This window comes from Cheilinus undulatus, linkage group 24 (genome assembly GCF_018320785.1).
Source record: "Cheilinus undulatus linkage group 24, ASM1832078v1, whole genome shotgun sequence".
Lineage (NCBI taxonomy): Eukaryota > Metazoa > Chordata > Actinopteri > Labriformes > Labridae > Cheilinus > Cheilinus undulatus.
The window spans coordinates 7,193,138-7,213,367 of NC_054888.1; the positions used below are offsets into that span (position 1 = coordinate 7,193,138).

The following is a 20,230-nucleotide window of genomic DNA, read 5'->3' on the forward strand; positions in this document are numbered from 1 at the left end:
AAGCCATGTTTGACCTAGTTGTTGAAAAGCCCCAGAGGCACAGTCAAAAAGCACACCACACAAATACATAGGGGAAAAGAAAAATGCCGTTTGTACAGACATTAATTGACATTTGTAGGGAGTAAGGATCGGATATCAGCACAACTGTATTTAATAATGAGAGTGATATGATTTTAAAATGTATGGATTTAAAGGAAGGAGTACTTTTTCATTTATACTTTTACAGACAGGCGGAACAAGGAGACATGAAGTCTCATTGGGTTGTAGCCATTAACATAGTGACTTTCTGAAAGTGACTTTCTATTACCTTCAATAACCTTTTCACATAATAATGTATGGGGAAACATGTAGCCATAATTATCATCTCCTAGGCCAGTGGTTCCCAACTTTTATTCCATGGTTCTGGTCTGACCAGTTGGCTGGCCAATCAAACACAGTAACACCACAGTCAGCAAACTAGTTTCAGGTTGTTTTGGCTTTACTGTGTCCTCCTGGAAAAGGAAATCTCCATAAATTTCTCAGCAGATGGAAGCATGAAGGTGTCTAAAATCTCCTGGTAGATGGCTGACAGCGCGGACTCAGGATTTGCTAAAGATCAACAGCAGGTGATGACATGGCACTCCAGACCATCACTGACCGTGGAAACTGAAGCACCTTAAATTCTGTGCCTCTCTCATCTTCCTCCAGACTCTGGGACCTTGATTTCCGCCATCTGAAAACAGAACTTTGGACGACTGACCACTTTTCCTCCTTAACCCAGGTGAGACGCTTTTAACATTGTCTGCGGTTCAACACGACACTTGTAGTCCATTTCCTGGATCTGTCTGTGTGCTGGCTCTTGATCCCCTGACTCCAGCCTCAGTCCTCTCCTGTTGAAGCTCCCCTACGATCTTGAATCTGCTTTGTTTGACAATCCTCTGAAAGCTGAGCTCAGCCCTGTTGCCTGTGCTCCTTTTCTTACCCCTTTGAGTCAACCCTCCATGATTACGCTTTGACACAGCCTCTGGGAACAGCCTGACCTTTCAGCAGTGACCTTCTGTGGCTTACCCCCTTGTGGAGGGTGTCAGTGATTGTCCTCTGGACATTTGTCTAGGCAGCAGTCTTCCCCGTGGTTGTGGTTGTGTGGACTGAACCAGAGTGAGAGAACAACGGCTCAGGAAATCTTTGCTTATTGGACATTTTCACAATATTCTAATATTTTGAGAAAGTGGATTTTTGTATTCTTGTGAGCTGTAGTCATCAAGATTAACACAAAAAAAGTCTGGGAAGATTTCACTTCGTTTGAGATTAATCTAGAGTATGATAAAATGTTACTTTCTTAAGTAAAGAAAGGTTTAAAAAAAAAAGCCTTTAATGGTATTCTAATTTTTTTAGGTCCACCTGTATGTATGATGTGAAGTCTCCTAGATCAGTGGTTCTCAACTGACCAGGTATGAGGACCCAACCACCACCTCCATTAGAGAATGCGAGATCCAAATTCTATCAAATGTTCAATGTAATATAAGAAAAATGTTGTAGTTTAAAACATAAATGAAACGCAAGAGATGGGACAAAAGAAATATGCTTTAAAAGCACATTATTATGGAAGGACAAGTATGTTTACATTTTACTGTTTTTCCCCCAAGATAGCATTGGTAAATTTCTTGAGAAATTGCCTAATTGTCCCGGAAAACCAACTTTGTTATCCAGAAAGAAAACCTAAAATAAATGTACAGTAGCTCTTTATGTCCACTTACAGCTTTTATACAGAATTAACTCTTTGCTGCATTTTTTTTTCCTAATCGCTTTTGGGTCAGAGTCACTCTGTGTCCCAAGTAATGATGGCAAACCTCAGCATTTTATACTGGATAAAGGCCACATATGTAAGGTGGAAAATCGTAAATGTGTGCCTTGCACCAAAAGCATGTAGTGTGTGGCCAGCTTTAATGGGATGCAGCCAACCTTTTCAGCCATTAAAACAGATACTAAGTGTGTCTTATATACTGTATTTTAAGGCAATCAACTTGTTCTTGTAGGTCACAAAGAGTTTGTTTCATAATCATATCAAAACTTGTCACAGGGGCCTTAATGTTGTTGCAGAGCTGATTATATTAGAGAAAACTTTGGCAGAGAAAGAGAGCATGTGCCATCTTTAATCCCCATGCCTCATGTACAAGCAAACTTATTAAAGCTCACCAAAGTGCCGCCAATGTCTAGAGCTGCTTAAGAGCGCTATGACAAGAGTTTGTGAAGCGACAGTGTCCTTTCATTGTGATGAGAAGCAGATCCAGAGAAGGTGTGGAGTCCAGGTAAAGAAGACACCCATTAATCCTCAGAGCTGTGTGAAGTCCCACCTTTAACAGACAGCAACTGTCACTGTCCACCAGAGTCTTGGCTCAAATCCTCGTTCCGTGGTAAACTTAGCAGTTCCTGTATCTTTTGCATGTCCTTGCTGGCTTCCTCCGCCTGAGAGCTGACGTTCAGATCACCAATCAGCTCGTCTGTTAACTGCAGACGTGCCGTCCTTTGTGGAAGAGCGACAGGTGGATTATGAGACATTAGGGAAACAAAAAAGGTGAATTTTTCATAAAAATCTTAAAATTTCTCACCATTCTTCTAGTCTGAGTTCATAGAGTTCCCGTCGCTCCTTTCTCCTCCGCTCTCTGGCTGTTTCTCCGGCCAACGACTGCATGCTGATGATCAACGTACCGGTGGGAATCCTCAACACAAATCAGCGAAATATGACAAAAAGAACAGAATTAAAAGCACTTTACAGAGTGTTGTTTAACCCTCGGATCCTACTATGTCTGTTTTGAGGACATTCATCATTTTTATCATCTTTTTTTTTAGCTGATAGTCACATTTTTATAGATTGAGGCATCAAATTTGGCCAAAGTTATTATTTTTCTTCATATTAAAAAAAAACAAAAAAGTGTTGCCCATAGAACTCGATTGATGCGAAATAGCTCCATCCATCCTTGTTTGTTTGATATCAGACACATAGACTTCCATTAAAAACACGTTTTCTGACTGTGTGTCTATGGCACCAAAACAACTTACTGCAACTGTTTCTTTGCAGTCACTTGATCAAGGATCTAAATTTCACCATTTCACAGTGATCCAGCAGACCGTGCCAGCACACCATTTTAACCCCTTCAGCAATGTGCATGCAAGGTTTCTTCCATGGGCTCAGACTGTTTGAAGCGCTATTTCACCCACTAAACATCATCAGAATTGAATGAACCGATTCGTGCTACTAGATATGGATGTCTGAGAGTGGGCTACATGTGTAAGGAAAAGTTGTGTGCTCCTACGTGTGTGCTCAGGTGCGAATCTGCGTCTATGTTTACAACCGGAGATGCCGTAAGTGGAGTGTTTACATTTGGAAATGTTACTTCTGAATTCTGCAGTCTGGGACTAAGAAAGGGGGACATTTGGACAATTTCAACTTTGCCCTCACTTGATAGCAAGTGGATGGACATGCATGAGGATGCATGGGTCCTTTTGATAAATAGGTAAGAATATATCATATCTCAAATATGCAGTAAATTTATATATGCACATAATTGGCGTAGTTGTGGTCACATTTTGGTTAGAGTTGGAAATGCGTATGTTTGTGATTCATAGCCTACATATATCCTCTGATTTTTTATGCCTGTACATAAAATAAACCTAACATGAACAAATGTATTCGATCGCATATGATTTGGTAGAGGAGGAGGCTCGAGAAAAGGATGGTAAAACTGGCGTGTTTTTCGCTCCGATAGACTCGTCTGTTTAGCATGGACGCTATATCACTGAATCCAAGTCAAAGGCATAGTGTACAATAAGTGGCATAAAAAGGGTGTAACATCGATTTTTTTTTTTTTTTTTTGTGGTCAGGGTTGAAGTTGTTGAAGAGATCTGAAGCAGTGAAAGTAAAAAAAAAAGTTGAAAAATGATTATTTCATTAAATTTCTGCATGTCCGTTTTCTGGACAAACAAGGACAGATGAAGCTAAAATATGGAATTTGGCACTACAAAAAAATTTAAATGCATCAAGACAGTATTTATCGAAAAAAAAGTTTTTTTTTTAATCTAGATCATTTTATATGGGAAATATGGTGTTTCTGTGTTTTTTACCATAAAAAATACCAGTGACATGGTGAACAATAACTAGCATAAAAAGGGTGTAACATTGAAATTTTTTTGTGGTCAGAAGTTGTTGAAGAGATCTGAAGCAGTGAAAGTAAAAAAAAAAAAAGAAAAAAAAGAAAAATGATTATTTTTATTAACACCTTTCTACATGTCTGTTTTCTGGACAAACAAGGACAGATGGAGCTAAAAATGACAAGGGAGTGGGGGCTAAGCATGCTTTAACTGTAATGAAGCACAGACGTGTCAACTACCATCAGTTCGAAAGAAAGTGTTTTGGAAAACAGATGACATCAACATAAGGCAACAGGAAAATCAAGGATTGATTAATAAAATGGCATGCTTGCACAATCTGTTATATAATAAGTCTGTTGCCTTCTGCAAACATCACCTGTTTTACTTTTATTGAAGGGTGTTAAGCATTTAAAGTTGGGCTGTATGAGCTAATAATGAAAGTATGAGCCAAAGGAGATACCGGTCTGGAGTGCAGGCATGGAAGCAAGGCTACACAGCTATGCAGCCAGGGACAAAAACAACCTCTGGGATAATAATGTATGCTGTTTTAATAATGACACATCAGCTGTTTCAAGTGCATTAAAAAAGGAAATATATAAATCAGACTTTTAGACCTGATAGAACATCAAAGTCAAAGTCCTTTCACCTTAGACTTAAAGCAACGTTGGTGCATTTGGAATATCTTTTTGTTTGACCACAGAAAAGTTTTCCATTTTGCCTCAGTCCATTTAAAACACCCTCTAAAACCTTGGTATTTTAAAAATCTTCATTTATCAGCCTCAATTAATGATAGAGACATGAAATTAAAGCAGCTGAACACTTAAACCCTCTGGTAATTGCTGCCTAATTCTTTAGCATTTTTAAAAACAGTCAGTCCGTCAAATCAAAATCATTACCACTGAGCTTTGGCTAGGATTTCCAAAACCACATTCTGATCTGTTGTTTCTGTTTTAAATACCACTGCAGCAATCATCGTTGTCATGGCTTGACTCTAAAAACCTTGTCATTCTTGAGCTTTCTGCACAGAGGGTAAGAAGGCTAATGCCAAGACTTTTTCAACAAATCTGCCTTCCAGCATGCATTTTAGTGAACTGCGTTGTAGTGTGGCCACTTTGAGGAGAAACAAGCTGGAGTTCAGGCATGGAGGCTAGTGGTGATGCGCGAGTTTAACAGGCTAAAGGGTTAAAGTCGGATCCCTTTGTAGTCATCTCCAAAATTCAAGGAGGGAAAGTTTATAATTACGTTTACTCAAATTTTTGTCTACTTGTACTGTTTTAGTACATTTTGAAATTAGTACTTTTACTTCTACTTAAGTAAATTTTAACCAATATGCATTTGACACAGTTTATTACAATTCAAGGTAACTCCCGCTGCCATCAGGAGGAGGCCACACTTTACTATTCTTTTGGAGCTGCTCAAGCCTGGTTCCATTTTGGTCAGCCATCTTTGAAACATTCTCTACTGTTTATAATTCAGGAAAATGGGTCGGGAGTGTGATGACTGATCTCAGACTTGAGAAACTTAGATTCTCCACTAGAAGCTCAATAAATACAGGCATATCTTAAAGTTTGGAAGCCTTTCCTTCCAACTTTGAACAAAGTTTTACATCCAAATGTTAGGTATTTGGTCTAAGGTCCCTGAGCCTCTACTTTCCAATCCTAGAGTGTCTGACCCTTTATTTTATTTTTGTTTAACTTTTCCCTATATTTGTGTTGTTGCCAGGTGTTTCCTATTCTATATTTATGTCTAAATCTTTGTATTTGGATTTATGTTGGATTAAATCTATATTAGTAACTCCGATATTGGATATCTTTTTATCCATTTATCAACAATTTCTTAATCTTTTCCACAGCTAGTGGATTAGCATGCTGTCATATTGTCTGTTTGTATCCCAGAGTGCATTGTGAATGGGCTGTGACAGCCGATGGCAGGCTGTTATGTTGTCACGTCATGCTTTGTTTAACAGCGCATGTGCAAAGACTTTGAAACTGGAGAAGAGAGCCTGAATGACTCAGAGAAAGAGACACAGAGAGGCCGGGATGTGTCCCTCTGAGTCACTGCAGACAGGAACTACACTGATTACTGACTCAAGGACTTTTTGTGTAAAAATGTGAATATTTTGAGGACTTTTTGTTACAGAATGATTATTTTTTAACTTTTTGGTCCCAAAAGAATGGGAGAACAAGTCTGTGCAAAAAAAGAGTTTTAATTTCTGATCATTTTTGTCTTTATAGTCTCAGAACTGTTTCAAAGGTCAAGTGACATTACTGCAGCACATATATTCTTAAAGCCCAGGTTGTCCCGAAGAAAAAGATGCTTAGAGCTTGACTGTGCACCACAGGGTTGATGTTCAACAAGCTTTTTAAGACAAAAAGTCCAGGTGAGAAAAAATGGTTAAAATAGTTTAGGGCTCACAGGGTAAATAAAGTAATGTGGTCCAGTTCTGATTAAAAAAAAATGCTGCCATAGCTACATCTGAGATAACTGCTCCCCTTGCAGCCATTTTTACCAGTTTGCAGTAATCTAAACAATGCTTGTGGCAATGCAAACTCTTCTTATAATAAAGCAATGTGGTCCTGCTGCTATGGCTACATCTGCCGCCATTGTTTACCAGCTTGCAGTATAACTACACCCTGCCTATAGCTACCACCTCACTCTCCTTAAATGATGCTGATTGGTCGGGTCATTGTCAGACCGGCTTAAAAGTTTCAGCTTGAAGCTTCCAAGGATGGATCTGACTGACATGGATTCTTCAACCCATTGACTTTGCAAGGTTAGAAGTCTGCATTTTTAAAAATAGAAACAATCAGTCTGGTAGCTTATGATCATAAATGCCTATGTAGGTCACTAGGACCCAGAACTGGGGCACTAGTATTAATCTTATTTGGTTTTATTACCAGTAAAACCCCCTCCCAGGAGCTTTAATTAATCAGACACATTAACATGAAAATATGAGGTTTCTAAGGAGTTACCCAAACATTGCCTGCTTGCGTCATGGTTTTTTCTCTGCAAGCCTTGATGGCATGAGCAAGTTCAGCCAAAGCTTCTACTCCTGTAGCAGCAAACTTCAAAGCTTTCGCACCACTTGAACAAATTAGTGTCAAAACTGTCTCAGCTGTCTCTTTCAAAGTCGCTGCCTTCTCTACAGGCCCTGCAGCTCCACCAAAACCTTTGAGTCACACCTCTGCCACATGCGCGGATAAGAGGGTAATCTAGAGCATGATGTGCTTTCGGTTTGCTGCCTGCTTTCATTTTACCCTCCTCTGCCCTGACTGCACCTGGCGTAAGCCGGGGCCAGGGCCACTTGCATACATCACATGCTCCAGGTGGCTGATCCCTGAAGCGGGGAGCAAAGCGAAGTAGGCAAAGGGAGAAGAGGTTAGAGCCAACGTGGAGATGATGCTGGCCCCTCTGGTCTGTTTCAACTTGGTCTTTATTGTGTGATCACAATCAGATCTGCTCCTGGCTCTGTGCGCTCCAGTGAAAGTGGCCACAGGAACGTAAAATGGGGCATAGAGAGGAGACGGAGTGAAGCGTGAGTCCAGATCAGACCATGGTAGATGGAGATGAGAGGCTGGAATAACCGTGGTGGTGGAAGAGCAGAGGGGCAGCTGCTACCCTGGCCCGCCTCCTTTACTCTAGTACCCACAACACGGCCCTCTGCAGCGCACATGAGTCCCTCTGGCACCAGGGACAGAGTTGGAGGAGGGGAGTGGGGTTCAGCTGTGCGACAGAGGGTCGCTGGGAGGAGCACAGCTGGCTGCCAGAGTGCTCTCTGCTCCCATGCACATGGGCATGAAAAAGGAGGCACATATAAGCATGAGCAAACAACCATGTGGGTTAAAAAAATGCACGCGTTGCAGCTTTTGACAGCTCGGCTTCAGTTCTAAGTCAAAAACTGGAGAATTCAGAGTCAGAAACTCGTTTGACTGCTGGAGCGTGTGATGGATGTGATTGGACGTCTGTGGGAAAGGAAGCCAAACTCACCCCAGTACGGCCCCGATGACTGTTCCTGCCACCAGCCCTCCCAGGCCCAGGTTCAGCCTGAAGAGACCTCCAGTCACAGCTGCTCATGCACACGGATGAAGACAGAAACATTCATCATTTAAGACTCGATGTGCTGACACGGTGCAAGGACATTATGTCATAAGGTCGAGCAGTAATGAGGAGTCCTAGAGCTTAAGAATTTTGCATATAATTAAGATTCTGATAAGCTAAACAATCACATAACACTTTGTTCTTTTATTTGATGATTTTATGCATTTGATTGTGTGTTTTCCTAAAAGAGAGGTGACGGGAAAGACAGGAGCTCAGAGATACATGATGAGTTGGGACGTGGCAGTTCATCAAGTTTGCTGAACCCCCCCCCGGCATCCTGGAACTCTGGTTTTTCAAAAATGTTCTAATTCTAAAGAGATCATTTGATGTCTGCTTGCCTGAAGGGAATCAGCAGAGAAGATTTTGTAATACTCAGCGACTTCATTCATGAAGGCTGACCCATTTAAACCCTTACAAAAGGAGTGCATAACAGTTTGAGTAAAAATAACCGTTGTTCTGTTTGGGTCTTTCCCCCTCATGTATTGACCCTTTCACTTCGAAGTTGTATAACCCTCCAGGGAAAAAATTATGGGACTGGCACTGAATGTCAAATACAGGTGCACTGCATAAATTAAAAATATCAGTCAAAAGTTCTTTTATCTCACTTCAGAAAGTTATATTTCTATATATTCAAGATTCATCCCATACAAAGTGAAACATGCCAAGAATTTTTCGTTTTAATCTTGATGATTACAGCTCACGAAAATCAAAAATTCACTATCTCAAAATGCAAGAATATTGTGGAAAAACATCCAATTTCTAAAAGTTTCCTGAGCCTTCATTCTCTCACTCTGAACTTAACTTAAGGCTGGCTCAGTCCACACGAATTTAGATTTTAGCCTGACTGCAATGTCGCATCTCATTGTAAAAACTTGATTTAGAGCGTCAGGAACGGCAAACGGTCTTGTAGTGTGACATAATGAATGACGCCTCCTAGACGCCCCATGACCATGATTCAAGACTAGCATGCACCTGTATTGGTCATATTTTTAAAAAATGCAACTGTTATGTTAATTTCTAACTAAAGATTTCTTTTCTTTATGCTAATGATCAATTAAATAATTTTTTTGCTTAGTTTTTTAAAGTAAAAATCATCCTGAATCAATGCAAAAATCTATTGAGGGCCCTTTATGTTTCCTATTAGCATCAAGCTAATGAGCGCCAATGTACATCTCAGTCTGTCTGGAGATTTCTTCTAAATTACATTATTAATTTCTTTTAAATGCGCCTTCCTTACTCCTGATGTTTGTCTGATATACTAGCTTTAAAAAATTGGTAGAAAATTTCATGCCACCGATTCTGATGAGCTATTTTAAGCTTTTATGCCGATACTAACGAGGATCCCTAGTTATGGCAGCAAACAGCAGCAGGAACAGCATTCATTTGCTCCACTTCCTGCTCCATCTGAAGTCCTAATTTACAAAGTATAATGCACTTCTTATCTATGAGAATACTTCTAGGAAGTGTGGCAGCCTTGTGTAGTTCTGTGTCTGAATGAGGAGAAGTGACATCAGCTCAGCCCCTACTACCCAGAGTGTTCTCCTCATCCCGACCAGAGGCGGATCCAGTGGTAATTACTGGGATCTGATTGGCCATCCCAACATTCATAATAATAGCTGGCTATTTGCCTCATAATTAATGGAAAGCTGTGATGAAGACTGTTGTTTTCTGTGAGCTTATGTTTTCCTCTTAGCATGTCTTAACCTAACTGGCTTGACTGGCTTTTACAAGAAAAGCCCAGTGGCTCAGTAATCCTGTTATTTTTCTGCAAGAAGTTTGGACACCACTGTTAAACAGATAGATAAAAACATAGATGGGAAACACCATCTCTATTTATATTCAGCTGTTGTAAAAGCATAAAGTATTACTTATTTTTCAAAAAGGGGGTTAGGATACTCTCACCTGGCCTAAATCAGGTCAAAGAATCTGGACAAAATAAAAGGAGGAGGAGGTCAAAAATGTAATCCAATCCAATCCAATCCAAATGTATTTATAAAGCGCATTTAAAAAACACAAAATGCTGACCAAAGTGCTGTAGAGTAAAAATTAAAACAATAAAACACAGACGCAGGACAAAAGTAAAAACTGGAGGACATAAATGGATCAATTAAAACAGAAAGGATTAAAAGCCACATTCTCAGGCAGAGCAGAAAGCCAGGGAGTAAAAGTGCATTTTTAAGTTTGAGTCTAACATGAAGAGGAAGAGCGTTCCAGAGCTTCAACCTTGACCTTGGGACGGTCAGAAGACACTGATCAGAGGATCTGAGAGTCCGAGATAAAATATGGGGTTTTAAAAGGTCAGAAAGATAGGGAGGAGCCAGCCCGTTTAGAGACTTAAAAGTTAATAACAAAATTTAAAAATCAATCCTAAAACGCACAGGAAGCCAGTGAGGAGATGCTAAAATGGGGGAAATGTGGTCATATTTACGTCGACCAGTTAAAACGCGAGCTGCGGCGTTTTGAACAAGCTGTAAACAATTAAGATCATTAAAAGATAAAAAGGACTTGACCTTGGATAAAAGACGAAGATGATAAAAACACTTCCAGTGATTAAAAATGTCCACATAGACAGACAATAGACACAAAGAGCTGGTGTAAACAGGGGAGCTGCCTCAAATAGAGCAGGTCCCAAATGAAAATGTAGTAATGAAGCAAAAATGCTGGACTAGATAATAAATTTGATCAGGCCAAGCTGGAGCCTGAAGGACTCACCTCCAGCTGCAGCGTAGTGGCTGAGGGCGTACGTGTCCCTGTACACGGACAGTCCTGTGCTCACAGAACTAGAGAGGGAGGAGACAGATGATGTTAAAGGTCACAAAGTTTACTCCTTAAAGACAAGTTCATATCGGTCTCAGAGGTCCACAAAACATGCCTGTGAAGTTTGTTTGTGATAAAACACTCCAGTATTGGATTTTTGCATGTCTTAAAACCCCTTCGAGCTGCTTCTGTGTCTGTAGCTTTAAATGTTGAGCTGTCTGGCTCCGCCCCTCTCAGGAAATGGGTGTGGCTTAAGGAATGTGGCTCTCATGATCCACCTCTCACATGGCAACTGAGAGGAGGATCAGGAGAGGAGAGCGGAGCTTTCTTCAAGCGGGGAGGGCCAACTGAACCTGGGGGCGGGGCTAATTCCCCACATGACATCATGAAGGGAAAGTCAGAGAATGGCTTGTTTCAGCACACATTTTCTGAAAGGTGGAGAAGGAGAGGGGAAGGGGGAATGGATTTCTCTGATTCTGTGGGGGATTGTACAGGCCTATGTGACCTTTAAAGGATGGTAATCTTTTCAGATAAAAATAATAAAAGAAATAATCACAGCATAATTTCTAGTTAAACACAAAAATAAGTTGAATTTCTCGTCTAATTGGGTAAAATTCCAACACTTTCATCATTCCAAATATGTTTTTGAAACACACTGTATATAAATGACACCACCAAGGGGCTCCAAATCACAACAGCAACAGAACATGACATGGAGAAGCACTGCATAGCTCCACCCACCTCTGCTGTTTACTTCCTGTTTTGAACTGAAGACTATCCAACATAATCTTCTTCTCATAGGGTGTATTTACAAAATAGTAAAACATCTTTGTTTCATGCATGAATTTCATATTAGCAAGAAAAGCTGTCAAAAAGTGGCCTTCCTGATTCACGCCAAGCTAGATGTAAAGCATTCTGGTTCTGCTTCCCTGCTTGTAATAAGAGTCAGGGGGAGTGCAGATGGACGTTAACGTGCAGCCAATGGTAGAGAATAATTGTGGTAAAACACAACTAAGAGGCTAAAAATGTGAACGAGATACAGCAACAGAAAGGCAGCTTCCAATTAACACCTGTTCTTGCAGCAGTCTTTCATGTAACATCCAGCATTTCATGACAGCGATAAAAAAGCCACGTCTGTCACAAGGCATGTCCCGTGACAAAAGCAATACTTGCAAATTTCTCTCTTTGAAAACGGTTTGAAATACTAAAGATAAAGTTAAGACCTGAACTGAAACATACAGGGCATCCAGGAAGTATTCACAGCACTTCACATTTTTATATTACAGCCTTCTTCTATAATGGATTAAACTCATTTTTTACCTCAAAATTCTTCACACAATACCCCATAATGACTGACTAGTCTCCCAGTTCCTGCTGCTGAAAAACACCCCCACAGCATGATGCTGCCACCACCATGCTTCACTGTAAGGATGGTAGCAGCCAGGTGATGAGCAATGCCTGGTTTCCTTCCAGAAAGAGTCCTGGTGGTTCCAAACTTCTTCCACTTACAGATGATGGAGGCCACTGTGTTAACTGGGACCGTCAATGCTGTAATGCTCCTGATCTGTGCCTCGATACAATCCTCTGATCTCTGCAGGCAGCTCCTTTGACCTCATGGCTTGGTTTTTGCTCTGATATGCACTGTCAGCTGTGAGACCTTCTACAGAGGGGCGTGTGCCTTTCCAAATCATGTCCAATTAACTGAATTTACCCTGGATAGACTCCAATCAAGTTTTTCCTTTCTTTTTTTTTTTAGTTTTTTATTTTTAATAAATTTGCAAAAGGTTCAAACAAACTTTTTTCACTTTGTCATGATGGGGTATTATGTGTCAAATTTTGTGGCAGAAAATAAATTTAATTAGTTTTGACTAAGATTGTCACATGACAAAATGTGGAAAAAGTAAGGCACTGTGAATACTTTCTGGGTGCAATATAGCACAGGAGAAGCCATTTTTAACTACTCAAGGCATTTTGTACCCAGAGGTGAAAAAATTACACGTCTATTGTACTCAAGTAAAAGAAAAGTTTGTTTGTTTTTTAGTCTAACCTTTATATAACAACGATTTATTACCATTAAGATACAACAGTCTCTTTCACAAGGGAGTCCTGGCCAAGACAGCAGCACAACAGGTTTATCCAGTTACTCTGGATAAAACTGAATGCTTTTAAAAAACATTCAAAAAATACTTAAAAATCTACTTAATTTCAGTAAATTAGCTAAAGGTAACTTCCATCCCTTGGTTGTACCTTTACCTCAGTGAAGGTATCAGTTATAGCTAAACAGTTTACTTACTTAAACAAAGTGACAAAAGCAGCCACTCTCCAGCTCCACCTCCACCCGTATCTGACGAAACCTCGGATTGCTGCATTATGAGCCGAGCGCTTTGAAAAGAAGGTAAACAACCATAAGAACGTCAGCTTCTACTTCAGGTTATCATCAAGGGCAGCTCATAGTTCTATAAAAACTCTGAGGCTAAATATGTATCCTTTCTTACCACTGCGTCCACTCTGCTGGTGTAGATGTCCGCCTGGCTGTTCTGGATATACCTCTCCCTGGCATGGCGAGCTGCTGGCAGGCCGCCGTAGATCAGGCCTGCGAGCGCAGCAACGACCCCACTCTTTATAACACTGGTCAGCTCCTCGGGGTACCGGTTTGTCACACTGAGGGGAGATGAAAATGAAACATTAGCACCACTACAGTCAGTTTAGGAAGTAAATGAATACCATTCACAGGGCTTACTTGTTAATTAGAAGACTTGAATTTGAATCAAACCAAGAATGACTGGGTGATACTAAATATTACTCATAAATCTCTGACGGAAAAATGTAAATAAGTCCTCCATTAATAAAATTTGAAAGTTGGCATGAAGGGATGATGTCCCTACCAATTAACATTTGTAAGGAAATCCACCTGTTAGAGATTATCAGTAAATATAATGCATGATTAATACATAATTATCAGTTAGTTCTGAGTAAATCTCCACTTCAGGCTCTTGGAGCATGCAATTTCCCCCCAAGAATCAAAACAGCAGACCTGTTTCCTGCACGTGTTTCTCAACAATCAGAAAGCATCATTTTAGCTGGTGATGGACAACACGGCAGCCTCAGAGATACGTAGCTAAAATATTTCAAACTTCCCCTTGTAGGTGGCTGCAGTATATACAAAGGGGACTGATCTCACTGCCAAAGCCTTAAAATTACTTTTCTTTTTAGTTAAATGTTGATTTGAAAGTCCAGCCCCCAAAGCATCTGCTTGTATGAATGAAATTGATGACAGCTGATATGCATAAGCAAGTTCTGTGCATTTAAAGAAAGGGTCTTGTACTTATTTATATTTATCTTAACCTATTAAGAGCTGTGCACATAAGAGTGTTTATATTTCCCCTTATTTGGAATAGAAAGGCTAACAGAGTTACTTGAAATAACTGTATTAAAGCCCACTTACATCGCTCTGATTCTTCTACAGTGGCTCCCTCTAGTGGTTAAAAGCAGCGCAAAAAGAAATCATCTCTGTCCCCAGCTCACAAGGGCTGTTCACAACTATTACACTCAACTTTATCTGTTAATTATTCTATTAAATAAACTTCTGATAAACTGATTAATACAATCTCTATAAGCACCTGATGAAATTTAATCCATAATATTATTCCTTACCAAAGAAATCAAGTTTATTTCAAATACGACAGAAAATATGGAACACCATTTCAATTTTCTGTTTAAAGACAATAAAGAGTCATTGCTGTACTTAGATTTCATCCAACCCAGGGGTGGGAAACCTGCAGCCTGGGGGCCACATGTGGTCACCCTCCTCATTTAATGTGGACTGTGAGTTATTTTCAAATAATCAAAAAACTATAAAACCAACAAAAAGCAAGAAAAATCTGCCATGAAGTAACAAAACCCTGAGATACCAATACAACACTGTACAAAAATCAGAGTATGAAACAGAAATATTTATATATTCTTTAATTTCTGGGTTACTTTCTGTTCTTGGTAAGGAGTCTTTTAACTGACTTCCTGTTTGGACGTCAAAGATTATGACATGGGCTCTACCTCAGAAAAAAGGAACTTGTTATGGATTGTAAAGGAAATAAAGGAACAGCAAAATCTGGAACGTGAAGCAAAAAGCCATCTTCAGTGTTTTGCCGATGTGTGCTTGGGAAAAAAATGCAGCAAAAAGGCTAGATTTTCTTTTATTTTGAAGGCTGTGTTCATCTCTTTGTTCAATCACATCTTTTATTCCAGGGGTGTCAAACTCAATTACAGCAGGGGCCGGGTTCTGGATTTAGTGCTAACCCGAGGGCCAAACAGGGTCAACATTTACCGTAAACTGTCAACTGCATTTTCACCAGCAATGAATTATTAACTAAAAGAACAAGAGAAATAAAGTCAAAATGACAAGTTTAAAAGCACAGAATCTGAGCTGATAAGTCACATTTATTAGTTTAGAAAGCAAAAATGTGAGATAGGAAGTTGAAAACATGAGTTTTAAAGGTCAAAATATGAGTTTGAATTTTAAATTGTTAGTTTAAAAGTCAAAAACTATTCTCAAAAATTATTTTGAGATTTTAAAAATTCAAAACAACAAATTTAAAGGTTAAAAATCTGAGAAAGTAAGTCAAACATATTAGTTTAAAAAGAAAACACAAGACACAGAAAGTCAAAATCATGAGTTTCAAAGGTCAAAATTAAATAAAATTCAAAATCATGACTTTAAAAATCAAAATAATATGATACAGTTTGAAATCATGAGTTGTAAAGATCAAAATATGATATTTAATTTAAAATTCTGACTTTTAAAAGTCAAAATCTGAACTTAAATTTTAAATTATCTCAAAGTCAAAGTTACGAGTTGAGAAGGTCAAAATGTGAGAAAAAACAAAATCACGAGTGAAAAGTCTTAAAATATGACTTGCATTTTTTCTTTCTTTTTTTTTTTTTTTAAGATTTATTTTTGGACATTTTTGTTCCTTTATTTGATAGAGGAGGAAAGTGGACGGAGTCAGAAACAGGGACGAGAGCCGGGGAGAGAGATGCGGTAAAGGGCCTCAGACCAGATCCGGATTCAAACCCGGGCTGTCCGTGGTTATGGGGCGTGCCTTAAACCACTAGACCACCTGCGCCCCACATTTTTAATCTAAACTGTCAAAATATGAGCAACAAGCCAAATTTCTGAATTGAAAAGGTCAAAATATGAAATAAAAATGAAAATTCATAAGTTTGTGTTGTAATTGTGAGATGAAAAATTGGAATTATGAAATTAAAACACTAATAAATTTCTTTTTCCACATTTCTGACTTGTTATCCAATTATTTTTACCCCTTACTTTTTCAAATTCTTATGACTTAATGAGGATATTTTCAATCATTAAAGTTGAATTTCCATTTCTATACTGGAGGAAATCTACAGACCTCATACTGGTGGGACAGTTCTGATAAAAATTTGATATGATCTTGTGGGCTGGGTAGAACTGTGCCATGGGCCAGATTTGGCCACCAGGCCTTGAGTCTGACACCCCTATTTTTTTTCCATCTTTAGTCCAAACTTCATAATGTAGGACATGTTTTTATCCTCAAATGATTCAGGAGTGTGAAAGGAAAACTCAAACTAAGGAGGAGTGAAGTGATCAAATGTGGGACTAGTGTACCGACTTTAAGCCAGCGATGGCTCTGTGGTGACAACAGGCCTGATCACAGATTCTTCATAAACTCTCTAAGTGTCGTCTGTTGAAACTAATTTAATTGAAAGCCAAAAGTAGGGCAGACTGTTGCTTTTAAACTGTGAAACTATCGGGACTTTATAAAGAGAGAGAGGTGATTAAAGTGTAAAAGAATGAAAGTTGCAAAGAATGAAGAATACTAACTCTTTGTCAAAGAGGTCCTTAATGCGTTCCCATCCCGTGTCTGGGAATTCTGGCTTGCCCAAATTGCTTGGCACGGTTTTAACGGAGACGATGGGTGCAGGAGCAGCACTGGAGGAAGAGGAGGGCATCTGTGCAGGCTGGGCAGCAGCCACATCAGCTGCGTGGACCCTGGGGAGCAGGAAGCAGAAGGAGAGAGGCCTGGCGCTCTGGATGAGGCCCTGCAGAAGGCCGGTGCTCGGCGCGCCCCGGGGGGCTGAATCTGCCTGTCGTCTCTGCAGGGCGAGGCCCGGTCTGGGCTGGGCGGGATGCATCACGCTTCAGCTGGCATCGGGCTGCGGCAGAAAGGCAGAAACACATGGCTGTGGGTTTTGGATGTTGCACTCAGTGCCTTGACTTAAGCTTCATCCTCAAATTAAACAGCCTTAAGGCGAGGGAATTCCTGATAGGGCTGCACAGGCTGTCCAGATCGGCAGATGTTACGTGTTGCAGAATCAAAACACTGGGCACATGAGCAGAGTTTCTCTGGAAAGATCTCTGTCTAACTTCAACATGTATCTCCAGTCCTGTGAAGAGGGGGGCTGACTGTTCAAGAGAAAAAGGGCTTACTTAAATCTGGCCAATAAATTCAATTCTAACTCTACATAACTTGTTGTTTTAAATAACTAAGAATTTAACCTTTTGTGTTGAATTTTGTGCATTTTTCTATGAGACAACTATTTTCATTTCCTACCATAATGATCTAATAATAATCATGTTTTTTACCTGATAGGATGGCTATAAATTAAGGCAAAACCTTGAGCTTAAGAAATCACTGGATCAACATTGAAGCAACAGTGCATAACCATCTGTAAGATGGATTTATGACGCACTTTGACAAAAACCCAAGAAAAGAAAAATCTTGTATTGTTGTCCAGATATTGTATAAAAGTATTATTTTCTATAGAAATAGAAGAGGAAAGATGTTTTTATTATTATTTCTTCTGGTATTTATACAGGGTGGATATTTGTGTTACAGCTGTTTCAAGTGATTGAGTGGTCAAAAAAAAAAAGAAGTGTAAACTTAATCCTGCAACTTTTTAAATAAGTGCTCTATCCCTTATGTTAAATCTATGTAAGCTAATATTGCTAAGTTTACTTATCACTGGGAATATTACTGGTTAGATAAAAATAACAAATAGAAACTTCATAAATGCATGGAAAGTAACTAAACAGGTGCATCTAAAAAATTAGAATATAATGTAAAAGTTTCCCCCAGCCTGTGATTTACTTTAGAAAGTTAAATTAACACAAATTCTAGATTTATCTCTTTTCACCCCAATTATTGCTAACTGTATTTGTTATCTACCTTTAGGCTATTTGTTTTAATTATTTTTTAATTAGCCTGTTGTTAGCTGTTTTTGTTATATATCTTTATTTGTTTTAATTAATTTTTAAATATTTTTAACTGTTTTTGTTATATATCTTTATATGTTTTAATTATTTTTTAAATTATTAACTGTTTCGATATATATGTTTATTTGTTTTAATTATTTTTTTTAATTATTGTTAACCTTTTTATTATATTTATTTATTTTAATTGTCTTTAAATTATTATTAACATTTTGTGTTATATATCTTTATTTGTTTTATTTTTTTTTAAATTATTGTTATTGTTTCTTCTTGTTTTGGGAAAATTTTACCTTTTACAAAAAACTTTCATTTCAGCTGGTGTGTGTTTTGATTTCAATTTTTTCAGTAAATAACCATAACTTGTTTATCCACGCATGTTCCTGTAAATTATTTGTTTTAAAATTACACAAATATTTAAAGAACAAACAGAGTCGTAGGTTGAGGTGGAGTGATTGTTCATTCATCTTAATCGATTAATTTTGCCATAATCACCCAGCCCTACGGTTTACTACATGGGGCTTTTACCAAAGAGTGATAGAAAAATGTTCATTTTTAAAGAAAATGACCTTTTGCCCCGTGTAGTCAAGCTAGTGCCAGTGTTACGGTTTCTCTTGTGACCATGCTAACTGGTGACTTTCAGTTGAAAGTGTCAGTGATTGTCGCAATTATATCAACAGAAGTCAGCAGAAAACATCCAAATAAATTCTTTTTTTTTTTTTTTTGGTTATTTTTTCATTAAAGGACAAAATGTAAGCAGATATGTCTGAGCTAAAATCAGATGCAGATGGCAAAGGTATCTAAGGGTCCAACAGACAAAACTAGCGACTTCATTAAGTCCAAAGGACACAGAACTTGAAAAAGACTAAAAACACAAGGCTTCTCTGATATGTCATTGTGCGTTTGGTTTTCTGTTTGTCGTGTCTGACAGGGGTGGTATTTTAAGAAAGTTCTCCCTGTCTGTGTCTCTGACTCTGAGGAACAAAACAAGCACACCCACATAACCCTGTGGCCTTTTTGGCTGAGTAATGAATAACTAAACACATTCAATTTGTTTAGGGTCTCTAGTGAGAGCATTTGTTTAAGAAAAGGTTTTTTTATACAGTCTCAGACATCCTTACATTATTGCTGTGTGAAGACTGATTAATACAAGTCACTAGTGGTAGTTTTTATTTAATAAATAATAATTCAAAATAGGAGAACAATGCATGGGGGGGGCATGTCTGTGTTCACCTTGGGCCTCAAAATTGCTAAGTCCCCCACTGACTAAAATAACCACAGGGACCGTTTCTGTCACCGACATCAGTTGACAAGGGTCACATATTAAACCGTAACACCAGCATGTGTTCTGAACGACTTTAAGCAGTTAAAACTTGAAGATAGCCTTCCCCAATAGTGTTTATCTTCTGAAATATAAGCATTTTATGAATATATGTACTGATGAAAAACGTCGACCTGTAGCTTAGCTGGTGTCTTAAGTGACGTCCTACATTACGTCAGTTAAACTGACGTTACAAACTTACCGGCTTGATTAGGAACACCTGCCAGGTCACTCTGACTTTATGGTACAGTTAGCTAACCTCGGCTAGCACCTCAAAGCATATATTTCTGTTACAAATGTTCCAGTTTACACAACACACTATCTGTCTGTGGAATATGATTCAATTGTCTTTTAACGTCGCAAATTTTCGTTCAGAGATTACAAGAAAACGTTAGTTGATGTCTGTCCGATAATGGGTGCAGTGTTGTTAGCATTTAGCATACTGCCTGCCTCGCATGTAAGAGGGTAAAGGAAGCTTACCAGTGAACGGCGCGATTCCTCAACCGTTACCGCTTCTCTAATGAGAGCAAAGGTGCTTTTAAATATCAGCTTCTTCTATTCTGCGTCTAAATTTCTGTTTTCATGATTGTCCTTTTACTGAGTATGTGGTGACTTTCTGAAAGCCCACCGGCTTCCCGACCTCTAACCCCAGGTAGAAGAGCATGCACGGCAGCTAC

The 20,230-nt window shown here is 38.9% G+C and overlaps 1 protein-coding gene across 1 annotated transcript; it reads right to left on the bottom strand.

Moving 5' to 3' along the window:
• Positions 1-1,969: 1,969 nt before the first annotated feature.
• On the bottom strand, positions 1,970-20,213 carry timmdc1 (translocase of inner mitochondrial membrane domain containing 1). The gene is made up of 8 exons (XM_041781663.1): positions 20,034-20,213; positions 16,847-17,178; positions 13,479-13,644; positions 13,277-13,365; positions 10,939-11,006; positions 8,116-8,194; positions 2,589-2,699; positions 1,970-2,503 (listed from the first exon to the last, which is right to left on the bottom strand). Exons 2-8 carry the CDS (start codon positions 17,155-17,157, stop codon positions 2,353-2,355), a joined length of 975 nt encoding a protein of 324 aa, XP_041637597.1. The 5' UTR covers positions 17,158-17,178; positions 20,034-20,213; the 3' UTR covers positions 1,970-2,352.
• Positions 20,214-20,230: the final 17 nt, after the last annotated feature.

Bases quoted from the DNA above. Each gene is read 5' to 3' on its own strand.
- timmdc1 (XM_041781663.1), bottom strand. From the start codon at position 17,157: ATGCATCCCGCCCAGCCCAGACCGGGCCTCGCCCTGCAGAGACGACAG. The intron at 13,645-16,846 runs GTTAGTATTCTT...ATCTCCCCTCAG, and splicing joins AAGGACCTCTTTGACAAAGA to TGTGACAAACCGGTACCCCG. The intron at 2,700-8,115 runs GTGAGTTTGGCT...ATTTGTGTTGAG, and splicing joins GTCATCGGGGCCGTACTGGG to GATTCCCACCGGTACGTTGA.